This window comes from Leguminivora glycinivorella, chromosome 25 (assembly GCF_023078275.1).
Source record: "Leguminivora glycinivorella isolate SPB_JAAS2020 chromosome 25, LegGlyc_1.1, whole genome shotgun sequence".
Taxonomy (NCBI): Eukaryota; Metazoa; Arthropoda; class Insecta; order Lepidoptera; family Tortricidae; genus Leguminivora; species Leguminivora glycinivorella.
The window spans coordinates 76554-90476 of NC_062995.1; the positions used below are offsets into that span (position 1 = coordinate 76554).

Sequence of the window (13923 nt, forward strand, 5' to 3'; positions counted from 1 at the left end):
TAGTTTGTGTGTGTACTCGACTACTCGTGCAAGCGGAAATTACGTTTAAAACTTCACGAGACGACTCACGCGGGGGAAAGACCTTGGAAGTGTAGTTTCTGCGAGTACAGATGCACGCAGAGAACATGAAGAGACACGCAGCTACACACTCGTGAAAAGTCTTGGTGTGGTCGCATGCGGGCTCTCTGAGGCTGTATCACGTTTAGTTACACGTTATTACATCAGAAATGCCAACAGAAATGCTGATAACATGGTTTTAAATGTTGCACATTTATTCTACTATTTGTTCACGTTTGATGTATTATTTTTCAATATAATTAATGTTTTTTCTTTATTGAGGACTTCAATAAAACAAAACATGAAACATTTAGTTAATAACTAGCTTTATTTACATACTGAACTAATCCCTAAAATGACAGAAAGGAATATTACTTAGTTAAAATCCTTTAACCGCCTCCGGGAACATAGCTCAATCATATAAAATACAACATATTATTTTTATGATCACATACATACTTTTGGTAATAATTAGGGCCAGTAGCACAAAATCGTACATACATCGCATCTTGTAGTTAATCAAACATTTGTTAAGAACTGACAGCTGCCGCCATTTTGATTTTTGTCGTGTATTCGACCAACTACCACATAACATTTACATGTATAAGTATGTATAATAATTATGTTCTACTTAGTATTCCTGCAACTCGTAGTTTTCATCTGCCTAATGTCTTAGGGGAATTATAGAGACATTACTTATAATATATGTCGGTGTTTGTCAATCTTAGCCGCGAGAGAAGGGCGGGGCGGGGTTGGTCTGCAAATAGAAGATTCCGGAAGACCTGTGAAGAAGAGTGTCAATTGTAAAGGTATATTAAAACTTACACGTATGAGGCTGTTATGTGCGAAAAAAGTGCCAATTGTGCGTGTGATGACTGTGATGCCAAATCTATAGTCAATCGCGTTGCAGAATTTGTGCGCGAAGCGTGATACTAACAAATAATATTCGACCGGGAAGATATAATTCTTACTTATTTTTTTACTTTTGAAAAATTAACGCGTTACAAGGGATGTCTTTTTACTAAATAATCATTAATTTTCATGTAATTCTTGTAAAGCATTTAATTACTTTAGGAGACTTGGTTACATTTTGGTGTCGTGACCACGATACTTCCTAAAAAGCTTATCACCCAGTTTTAGGTCTCAGGCTGCCCTTCTGCAATTCTGCAGGATGCCTTTCGGGGGGAGGGGGAGGGACAGATAGAAACAGCCACTTATCCAGTCTTAGACCTCATTCCTCCCACCTGGAGAGTGCTCGACAGCATAGGCAGCCAGTCATTAGTACCAGGATAGGAACAGTGATGAAGGGTAGGTACTGGTCTTACCCAGTCTTGAGCTGGAATCCCCCCCATCTGGAGAGAGCCCCACTGCAAGCATTTCCTGGATATAACACCATGGGCCCGTTTCTCAAAAGATACAAGTCTTGTATTACAAGTGTGTTTCCATGGAAACCCATAGGATTTGACAGTTCTCGCACTTGTAATACAAGGCTTATACCTTTCGAGAAACGGGCCCCTGGATATGAGGTTCATCAGTTGGAACAGTAATGGAGGGTAGATAGAAGCAGTTTCTTATTAAGTCTAGTGAACAGTAAGGGGAGATAATGTTACCCAGTCTTGGGGCGGAGTCCCCCCATCTGGAGCGAGCCCCACAGCAGGCAGTTGCCGGTCATGGCGCCGGGGAAGGTGGCGCAGCGGGTGCCCGTGAAGCCGCCGGTGGCCAGCGACTCCGCGAAGTAGTGGAGGCATCTGCAAACAATCAGGTTCTTAGTTCTGCTTTCTCTAAAAAAAATCGACTAGTGTAAGGCCTAAGTGCACGCTTATATTGGACGGGCAGCGGGGCGTGGGGCAAACAATTGAAGCTCATAAAAGTGTCGTGAGTCGACGCGGCGTGCGCGCACGCGGCTGAGCCCGCCCGCTGCACGCCCCGCCGAACCTAACGCCCAAGACGTACGTACAAGAAACTATTTAAAGTATTCAACTTATGTACAGTGCCACTCTTGGTATTAATAGGGTTGAAAGAAAATGAAATTGTGATATTGTAAGGACAGCCAGCTCACACCACAATAGAACTCATCCCTTACAGTCGACTTCTACGACACCCATGAAAGGGGGTAGTGAAATTCTCAACCCGTCACCACGGGACAACGGGACGGAGTTTTTAGTGTTGCCTCATGCAACTCCGGCTCTGGGATTGCTTGCTAATGCTGATCGCGGTAGATGCTGAACTTCATGCTAAGGTTCATGCATAGGTCTAAGGAGCTACAGCGTAAGCGTGGTCATGGTATGAGCTCTTACCTGTCGTGGTGTGAGGTCTACCTGTGGTGTGACGCCCTACCTGTGGTGTGAGGTGTACCTGTGGTGTGACGCACTACCTGTGGTGTGAGGTGTACCTGTCGTGGTGTGAGGTCTACCTATGGTGTGACGCCCGACCTGTGGTGTGAGGTTCTACCTGTCGTGGTGTGACGCCCTACCTGTGGTGTGAGGTGTACCTGTCGTGGTGTGAGGTCTACCTATGGTGTGACGCCCGACCTGTGGTGTGAGGTTCTACCTGTCGTGGTGTGAGGTCTACCTGTGGTGTGACGCCCTACCTGTGGTGTGAGGTCCTACCTGTCGTGGTGTGAGGTCTACCTGTGGTGTGACGCCCTACCTGTGGTGTGAGGTGTACCTGTCGTGGTGTGAGGTCTACCCGTGGTGTGAGGTGTACCTGTGTGGGTGCGAGGCTCACCTGTCGTGGTCGCAGACGGGCTCGCTGCAGCCGGGCATGTTGACGCCGCCGTTGGGGTAGAAGTCGACGTGGCCCAGCGTGGCGATGTACCCGAGGATGCCGGCGTTGGTGTGGATCACCTCGGTGTACGCGCCGTCGTCGGCCCGGAAGCGGTTGTTGTTCGTCAGCCAGCCGGGGAGCGCCGGGTCCAGAGCTGGAAAATAAATTCATATTTTAAAAAACCGGTCAAGTGCGAGTTGGACTCGCCCACCGAGGGCTCCGTACAAACTTTCAAACTCCCCAGTTAAAATAATCTCATGTTTTCACATAACTCTAACGACTTGACTAGAAGACAAAAGTATAGGTACTAATGAGCATTATTGTGTATAGCGCCATCTCTCGGTGAATTCGCTAACTAATTTGCGCGACCATAGTATGTTGGTTTTTCAGGGATTATTCTTTATAATGTTAACCGATTTAAACAATTTTTACTTTATTGGAAAGAAGATGATTTACGTAACATCTCGTATTAATTTGAAGTACTATGTACATCCGCAAAGGTGGGTAAATTAAAAGTAAAAATGTGAAAAGTTTTTTGTGAATAAAAAAAAAAGTTTTTAAGATACAAACACGATTATATTTTTCCTGTAATATATAGCATAAAACCAATGTTTCCTAAAATTTTCATAATTTTTCGTTGGTAAACTTCGGAGATAAGGGGGGGAACGGTATTTTTTTTTACATTTTCCTTCAAAATTCTTTTTTTTTCCACAACAAAAAAATTATAAAAAATAGTTTATTTACGTTCAATTTAAGCTCTTTCTAACGATACCTCACTTGACCTAGTAACTTGAAATTTACAGTTTGCCCCCCTTTCATTTTGGCCATTTTCTACAATTGAAATTAATAATTTAAAAAAAATTATACCTTCTATTTGTAGAGGTTCACAATATTCACAACTATTCCAAATTTCAAGTTGATAGCATTAGTAGTTCTCGAGATATTTAGGAATGTGACAGACGGACAGACAGACGGACAGAGTCGCACCATAAGGGTTCCTGTTGTACCTTTTTGGTACGGAACCCTAAAAATGGTAAATTCTTATATCTTCCGGGGCCATGATATACTTCGAACCATGGAGATCTTTTTGAAATTACCCCCTATCCCTACGACTCTAAGATCCGTCTGATATTCAGGTGCTTCTCGACCATCTCCACGTATCGGATGATGAGGCTCATGGGTAGCTCTGAAGTCCACCGGTTCCAGGTAAGTTGCTCCAAACTTCTTTCTCTGTCAGGCAAGGGCGTGACACTCGTGCATTAAGTGTCTGAGAGTGAAAAATTAATGCCTTAGGTGGGACTTGAACTCACAGACTCTGGATCGATACTCCAGCTGCACTCTGAGCCACTAAGACTACCAACCTCAACCAAGTCAGCCAAATTTTCACACGCTGAGGTTCCTGCCACGATGCCTGATGGTAGCGAGTGAGACTCACTAGTGATGTAAGCGGCATTGCCGTTGAGGTGCCTGCCTATGATGCCGGCCTGGTGTAGTGACTCACCGGTGATGTAAGCTGCCCTGCCGTTGAGGTGCCTGCCTATGATGCCGGCCTTGTGGCCGCCAAGCGAGTGCCCGATGAGGTGCAACTGCGCGGGAGTCGTCCCGGTCGACGCCATCAGCCAGTTGATGAAGCGCGCCACACTCTCACCTGGAGTATATATATAATCAATACCAATACAAAGCATTTAATCATAATAACCAAACAATACAGATACATTTGGATAGTTAAAAACACAGGACAAATAATGTTTACCACGACATGGTCCCGCTTCAGCATAATGCTAACCATAAAGTCAGCGCTCGGTGAAGGAAAACAACGTGAGAAAACCGGACTAATTCCAATTAGGCCTAGTTAACCCTTCGGGTTGGAGGTCAGATCAGATGGCAGTCGCTTTCGTAAAAACTAGTGTCAGTGATACTGAGCATAAGGTAAACTGTCTGAGGTGACAGCATTGGTGACTTTCAGATACTGAACATAATCTACCCATAGTGACTGCCAGATACTGAGCATAAGGTAAGCTGCCTGAGGTGACAGTGCGTGTGTCTGATACTAGTCATAAGGTAAGCTACCTGAGGTGACAGTGCTTTTATATAGATCTTTCACGAAACACTAAGTAGCTTCAAACGATTATCTTTACAATGTATTCAACAAGCACATTATTTGTAATAGATATTTTCACTTGTATTACTTAGTGATGTATACCGATACCACTCAAATACCAGTAAACAATATATTGAATGTTATAACACTTTTAACTGATAATGTTTAGGTTAAGATAGTTAAATTAAGGAGACTGTAAGTCTACAATATTAGTAATTTACACTGTAACAATTGTCATAATATGAGACTGTTTGTTTCTTAAGAAATAAAATAAACAAATAAATAAATATATGATACTGGTCATAAGGTAAGCTACCTGAGGTGACAGTGCTTGTGTCTGATACTGGTCATAAGGTAAGCTGCCTCAAGTAACAGTGTTTGTGTCAGGTACTGAACGTAAGGTAAGCTACCTGAGGTGACGGTGTTGGTGACCGCCGCTATGTAGTTGATGGTGCCGGCGCCCGCGCTCCAGTCCACGGAGATCACGTTCACATCCTCGGCGGCCAGGAACGCTGCAACGTGAACAAGCCATCACCACTGTATTCCAAATATCAAGCAAACTGTTCACAAAACGGGAAACCACTGATCCAGGAGTGTGGAACCGAATGTTACCTGACAATAAGAACACATTGACGTTGCCAAGTATATTGTTAGGACGTTTGTTTCTCGAATTCCTCGGTCTACAGCCGAGCAGATCTTCAGAGCCTTCAGAGCGTTTGGCTTTCCAAACCAGTTTCTTATTATTATTATTTTTTATACCACGTCGGTGGCAAACAGGTATACGGCCCGCCTGATGGAAAGCGGTCACCGTAACCTATGGACGCCTGCAACTCAAGGGGTGTCACATGCGTGTTGCCGACCCATTAGAAACTTGTACACTTCTTTTTGAAGAACCCCATACTGTAGTTATTATTATTATTATTATTTAATTATTATAATAAAAGGTAACAATGGTATAAATATACAGTGCTCCACAAAACTATGTTATAAGTTTGACTGTGGAGTCAAGAAATCAAATACTTCTAAGGTTAACAGTCAGATATCATCAAAATTGACATTTGAGAAACATTAAGGTGGCTCGCTTTCCATACAAAAAACATCTACCATTTATTTAGTCACCGCACACTACAACTAAATAAAAATATGCCTACTATACATTATCCGTCGTCGCGGTAGTGAATGAAATACATTGTTTCATACAGAAATCATGGACAAATCCATGTGAATTTTTTATTAATTTTACGTAAATTTGCGTGCCAAATTTTGTGTACAGACACAGAGCCGTCATATTTCGCGCATTTTTAGTTGACATTGTCATCAGTGACATTTGGCTCTTGACAAGTAATTATTTAAATATATTGGTTTAGTTAACTCAAGCAGACTCAGAAATAATGACGCATTTTGTCAACAAAGATACATATCGTGTATTTCGACACTGCTAATGTAAATCGAAATGGCGTCTCGGTCAAACGACCGACTATGCTTATGCAGAAGATCGTGGGTTCGAGTCCGAAGTTTTTTTTTAATCATTTGAACTTTTATGGATTTATTAAGTATTTTTTATTTTTTTAATGGAATATTTGACTATTACTATATTGCTTTCCTATTTTTTATTTTCATACAAAAATACAATACAATCCTTTATTATGCCTTTGTTGATAAAATAAAATATTACACGTCTGGTATAATACATTATACATAGGTCATAGTGTGGGCATAGTATTACTAAAGTATTGCATTTACTGAGCTGGTTGACCTATGTTATTGTTGTGTGAATGTTTTTCTTCAACAACTAAATGGTTATATACAAGAATATGGGTAGCTTTTGCACATTGTAATTTTTCCTCAGTCACCCGTTGTCCACGAACGCTGTAAAGTGTTTGAAACATCGGGATGAATTTTAAACTCATTATACGCGATTTAATCCGTTTTCATAGTTTTTATTTCATGAGTAACTATCGCGGTAACTGAAGACAATATTAACTAAGTAAATGGTTACAAATAATAATTATCATCAATATAATCTGGTCCAGGCAGGCAATTATGGTCGCGCGATAAATGATAAAACATCTGGCCGTCCCAATAATCGCACTTACTAATAGTGCGACAGGGACGGCCTGATATTTTATCGTCTATCGCGCGACCATGCTACCCGTGCTGTACTAGCTTTTGCCCGCGGCTTCGCTTGCGTTAGAAAGAGACAAAAGTAGCATATGTCACTCTCCATCCCTTCAACTATCTCCACTTAAAAAACATATCAATCCGTCGCTCCGTTTGGCCGTGAAAGACGGACAAACAAACAAACACACATTATCTTTGGTGAAACAACGAATTCTTCCACTTCAGATTATAGAGTAACCAGCTTTTCCCATTTATAATAAACTAGCTTTTGACCGCGGCTTCGCTCGCGTAAGAAAGAGACAAAAAGTAGCCTATGTCACTCTCCATCCCTTCAACTAAATCCCCTTAAATAATCACGTCAATTCGTCGCTCCGGTTTTGCCGTGAAAGACGGACAAACAAACAGACACACACCCTTTCCCATTTGTAATATTAGTATGGATTTGACATTATTATTTATATTTAAATAATTATATATGTATAGCCCAATTTCGTCAGTAACAGCGTGTTATGTAATGGCGTCGTTGGTGAATAGTCGTCTGTCACGCCGTGAAGGTGCGTTCGATTCCCAGGATTCTATAAACTTTTTGTATTTTTTTGGATATAAATTTCGTATTTTTTATTGACCGAGCAAGAATGGAGAGCCGAAGGTATCAATTTTATCTTAGAGAACATATTGATTTTTTTATTGTCATTTTGATTTTCTATTTATTAAGTTGAGATATAAAACACAACTTTTAATACCCTCGCTAAATATAATATTTTATCGAAATTACTCCTTAGATAAAAAAAGTCCACTTGAGTTTTTAAAGCATTACGTTACTCAGTTAACTATTGCATTTTCATTTACTAATTTAAGATTTCAAAAGCGATTTGAATACCCTTGCTCCATCGAAAATAAACAATTAGAAAAAAAAATCATTCGAATCGTAGTTTAGAAACTAAAATTTATCTATACTTTTTTGGAATTTTTAAAAATATCAGATTAGGATAATTATGTTAGAAATTCTGAGTTCGACGAACCCAAAAATTATTACTATGTAAGAGAATAGGTTTTTAATCTTTTTTGTGGAAAACGCTCAGTAACTACTGTACGAGTACATATACATTTATGTATAATAATAAAACAAAAAATAGTGTCTCATAGTGTTGTGTTCCTGCCGGTGAGTAAGGCTGCCAGAGCTCAACGAGGGTGTGGGGTGCTGACGACGGGAGGACTTACGGAACTAATTTGTTCCGTCTATTGTCCTTTGAGTCGTCGGCAACCCAAACCCTCCTTTGAACTTGTACACTCCTTTTGCTGTGCACACGCAGCAAAGGGGAGTGTACAAGTTTCTAATGGGGCGGCAACGCGCATGCGACACTCTTTGAGTTGCAGGCGTCCATAGGTTACGGTGACCGCTTTCCATCAGGCGGACCGTATGCTTGTTTGCCACCGACGTAGTATTAAAAAAAAAAGAGAAAAAGTCCTGGATTCGAACCCAGTACTTCCATGCAAATCATGCGATGGCACGTATTTACCGCAAGGCTATTTAAACAAGCTGTAGCCGCGTGAAATTATCGACTAGAAGGAATACAAAAACACTGTTTGTATGTGTGAGTGGTACTTAAAAATAGTGTAAAATAGTAAATTTATCTACATTAAGGGGATTAACGTTACAATGAGAAGTTGAATGTTTGTTGTAATACGTCAATTTTAATATTAAATGTTCGCGAAGCATAACTGAAAGTATATAACCCTCCACCGGAACCCTCCTTGGAACTTGTACACTCCTTTTTGCTGTGTACTTAACACAGCAAAAGGGAATGTACAAGTTTCTAATGGGGTGGCAACGCGCATGTGACACTGTTTGAGTTGCAGGCGTCCATAGGTTACGGTGACCGCTTTACATCAGGCGGGCCGTATACTTGTTTGCCACCGACGTAGTATAAAAAAAAAAAAAATATAAATGCCTGTACACTCCACAAAAAAAATAAGACTGGTAATTTGCAGATTAACGCCATCTAACGCAGCCTGAGCTTCGGGTAACCTAAGCGAGCCACCTTAAAATAACATAAACATAAATGCAGGAAGACGATCCCTTATAGAGTTTCTAAGAGTTCATCGGGAATACCTCGACAGGGAAGTTCATTCCACAGCCGGAGCGTTCATGGGAGGAAATTCTTCTGAAACCGCACGGTGCGCGACCATTTAGGTTGCAAGGTGTGTGGATGAGCGCCCTGTCGATGGCGAGCGGTGCGATGATGAAAAGTGGCCGTTGGCATCATGTCAAACAGTTCTTCAGAACACAACCCATTGTACAGGCGATAGAACACACATAAGGAGGCGAAGTCTCTCCTTAGACTTGAGGGTTCAATACCGACTGTGAGATTGCGATTGTCGACTGTCTTGGGTTGTTCCTTGAACAGTAGCACGAAGAGCTGATACCTGGCACGAGCACGGAGTTGACGTTGCCGAGGATGTTGTCGGTCCAGCCGTGCAGGATGAAGATGGTCCGCCGGTTCCGGTTGTAGTTGGTGCTGCCCAGGAGTCCGTCGGCGCCCAGCAGCAGGGGCTGGCTCACCGTCGGGTTGTTCCTGGGACACAAAGATATCTCATCATAGGCGCCCTTCAGTTAATACGTAAGCTCTCCCCCAATTCCCCTTGTCAGCAAAAGTAAACAAAGCTCCTAACCCCCCAACTAAGCGTTAAAATCAATTTATATGGCTTTGATGCTTTGCTGTTGATAATCGATGTATTCAGTGGTGTCAATATAATACCAGAAATGAATTAAGAATCCTCGATTTATACGCAAGCGATACGAAACTTGTGCTAGTAACTTTCATGATAAAGATAAAAGATGTTTCGTGATTTATGAAAAGTTACAAGTCAGATTTTCAACGTCGCTGCGATTACATTTATAAATACGAACCTCTGTAATTCATTGAACATCAACAACCTATTGTAGGTGACTGATAAGACGCGACACAATAAATTTATCAATCGTGCCGATAAGATATAGATCTCCTAGCAACGACGATATGACGATCATAGATTAGTATACTGAATCAGAGATAAGAAAAATTTGGAGAATAAATAAATAACAACGTAAATATTTTTTGAATATTTATCTAAGAAGTAGATTTTTTTGGCGTAGATTGATTACGAATGACAAAATTTGCGATCGGATATTGAAGATATTTGTCTTCCTGGTTACTTAGCCATAACGAATTAAGGAAGAAGCGTACCGACACAACTGCTTAAGCTTCGCGTCTCGTTGAAGCTATCCTCTCTATCGCTCTCCTGTGTGCGTAGCCGAATGCACTAACGCTCACGATAATATCTCTATCTATCTCTATCGCTCTTGCGTATTGGCGCGACAGAGCCAGACTACCTTTCTGCGGCGTTTCGATTTCGTTTCGCGTCGCAGAAATGCCATTCGGCTACGGGGCCTGATGGTGTGGACGATTTGTAAAGGAGGATAACGCAAACGCATCTTTATCTCCTGAAGTTGTCAGGTGTCCATGGGCGGAAGGAATCGCTTATAAAATAAAAACGAGTGTGTACCTGGTGAAGAGATGGTAAGTGTTGTGCGCGTCGGGCTGGAACCTGGCAGCCTCCCTGAGGTCGGAGGCCTTGAGCCAGGTGTCCACCGAGTGAGCCCCGCCAGCTCGCCGCACAGGCAGGAAGCGAGTGTGTACCTGGTGAAGAGATGGTAAGTGTTGTGTGCGTCGGGCTGGAACCTGGCAGCCTCCCTGAGGTCGGAGGCCTTGAGCCAGGTGTCCACCAGGTGAACCGCGCCGTCGCGCCGCACGGGCAGGTACCGCTCGCCCTCGCCGTTGTACTTCAGCAGCACCGGGTCGGAGATGTCGGTGGGCAGAGCTGCGAGGGAAAAAAACAGTCGGGATGTTATTTATTTTAAAAAAATAGGCTTAGTCTTGGCCACAGACTAATCAAAGGCAAAGACGTGGCCTACAATGGAGTGAGCTCGCCCAGAAGATGCCTGTTGACTCTTGATTTGAAGGTAACTAAAACTATTGTGTGCAATTCAGAATGTGCAGAATGCGATCAGGAAGAATCGCCACTGTCCACGACTGCCACCGAGTGAAAAGTGAGATTGAAATTGAAATTAAAGTATGAAATTACTATTAACTATTATGGATAAGATGCGATTTTACTTTCCATTTTCGACGAATCAAGAGAGCTTTTTACCTGTTGGTGTGGTGAAAAGTAAACCTACCTGCACCAGCAGCTATGGCGCCCAAAAGCACGACTAAGAGCTTCATGCTGACTGATCGAAAGACCAACTTGGTTTGCCGACGCGAACACCGACAACTGATTTTAAAACTATCTGAAACGTTATCTCTACGTTTTTATTAACTAAATTCTATTGTTTTAATCGGATTAAAAATAATAATAACACATGAGATAGATATATTAATGGTTTAATGTATAAGTGGGAAAGAATAGGCGTAATTTATTTTTTAGAACATAGATTAGATATTTTTCAAGTTTGGTGACGTAAAAGATAAGCAGCTGTTTTCCAATGTAATCAATTACCATGTTTTTTTCTAGATTTTCTAGATTATACTAATTTTTTAGGCCCAAAATAACCAATTGTTTTGAAAGAGATAACAAATTTGAAATGAATAAAGAAATAACTATAAAATTTTATAGTTTTAACCTAAATTTAAAAGTACCCATGAAATAAAACTAAACTTTAACAAAATAACAAAACTATCTCTAACTAAAACTAACATGCCGTGCACGCTGGCAGCATTTCCTCTCTGCCAGCGCTAGTCTGATTGTTGGTCGAGGAAGCTGCCAGCTCTGCGGACACTGTTAACTCCCTTAAAGAGCTGAAGAGCGTTCGGACCCCGGTAAGGTTTCAACACTTTCGACGCTTTCGTTGGTGAGCAATTCCCGTTAAGTTTGTACATTTGGATCACGTCTCCGATTTGGATAAAAATTGGTATGCTGATAGAGTCCACGATGCTGAGCAAGATCCACTAGGTTTCCCAAAATGACCTAGGTTGATTGTATGAAACTTTCCTTTTTTGTTACCGAAAATGTATAGAAATCTGGTAACAAAAAAGGAAGGTTTTATACAAACTACAAAGGAAATTTTGGGAAACCTAGTGGATCTTGCTCAGCATCATGGACTCTATCAGCATACCAATTTTTATCAAAATCGGAGACGTCATCCAAATGTACAAACTTAACGGGAATTGCTCTGGTACAAAATTATATTCGAGTCCCAAACGAGTGTGGTGTGGAGCCGATTAAATGAAACACATGTACGATTCCGTAGACGACTGTATTAAGACTGTCTATACAATGTGGCATGCAAACTTAACTCTATGTCTATACTATACTATAAACTACGTACACACCTCATCTGGGGGGTGGTTGAAAAAAATAAATTGAATGTATACATTTCAATTTTTTTTAAACACACAATAAAAGGACATGAGCTTCATTATGTATTATTACGAGTGGAAATACTTTTCCTTAATATTAAAAAAAAATCAATGTAATTATACTGTAAGCTACTACAATTCTAGTTGTTACATCATTAGGTATTTAACAATACAATGTAAAAAAAAATTCGTATAAGCAATAATGTATGACCTATTGTCACATATTGAAAGGCTTAGTCCTATTTTTATGAACAAGATCAACCTTGTCATCTAATTCTAACTTAACATTTATTCCAGTATCCTCGATTACTTTATAAGGTCCTTTAAAAAGGTTATCGAATTTTTTGCCGGTTTCAGATTTAACTAAAACCAGATCACCCTTTTTATAAGTAACCGAATTTACTGACTTATCATAGAAACATTTTCGCAACTCTTTAGTTCTTAACAAATTTTCCTTAGCGTCTTTATGAGCTAACTGTAGTCTATATTTCAGTTCCAATGCATAATTATCAGGGTTATATATAGGTTCAACAGCTTTAATCAGATTACTAGGAGTTTTACACTTTTTTCCGAAAACCAACTCAAATGGGGAATAATTTGTGGCTGAATTTATTGTTGTATTAAAAGCGAAACACCAGAACGGTAACCAGTGGCTCCACGTATCGGGATGTCCATCGCACTGAGCTCGCATAAACGCAGCTAGGTGTTTGTGCATGTTTTCCAACGCACCTATGGATTGGTGGTGATACGCGGTCGAATTAAACTTATTTATTCCTAACAACTTACACACTTCATCCATAGTAGCTGACATGAACTCCGCCCCGCGGTCTGTCGACATCGCGTCGGGAATCCCGTATCTTAATATAAAGTTATTCACTAAGGCTCTTGCTACACTAACTGCATCCTTACGTTGCAATGGGTAAGCTTCAATATATTTGCTTAACTCACATTGCAGCGTTAGGATGTACTTGTTACCTTCAGTGTCCGTGTCCAGCGGTCCTAGGATATCGAGGTATAATTTCTCGAATGCTGACGCTGCTGTAGTTGTGATAGCCATTGGTTGTCGTATGTTTTTAGAGTGTTTCGTTACTTGGCATTTACTGCATTTTTTCACGAAGTTTCTAACATCACTCTCTAAACTCGGCCAATAATATTTAGATTGTATGTTACTTACCATTCGGCGAACGCCGGCATGTCCGCTCGTTGGTAGTAAATGATAGTCGTTAATGATAACTCGTCTCTCATCCTTGTCATCTATTCTTATTATATTTCCTAGTATTTTTATTCTTGGTCCGGACCAATTTTTAATCGACTTTATTTCATTTAACAAAGTTTTTATGAATAACGCGTTTTTAATATCTTTTACTATACATAACTCGTCTACTTTTATTTGTTTACAAAAATCACTTAACATATTCACAAATACGGCTCGCGTGAAGTGTGACATATAGTTAAGGTTTATGTAAAGACGTAATTTAC

The 13923-nt window shown here is 40.8% G+C and overlaps 1 protein-coding gene across 1 annotated transcript; it reads right to left on the reverse strand.

Annotated features, from left to right (window-relative positions):
* Window positions 1–361: 361 nt before the first annotated feature.
* LOC125239287 (pancreatic triacylglycerol lipase-like) lies at window positions 362–11385 on the reverse strand. The gene is made up of 8 exons (XM_048146828.1): window positions 11265–11385; window positions 10726–10906; window positions 9473–9621; window positions 5335–5436; window positions 4325–4471; window positions 2785–2977; window positions 1668–1805; window positions 362–839 (listed from the first exon to the last, which is right to left on the reverse strand). Exons 1-8 carry the CDS (start codon window positions 11308–11310, stop codon window positions 782–784), a joined length of 1014 nt encoding a protein of 337 aa, XP_048002785.1. The 5' UTR covers window positions 11311–11385; the 3' UTR covers window positions 362–781.
* Between the last annotated feature and the right edge of the window lie 2538 nt (window positions 11386–13923).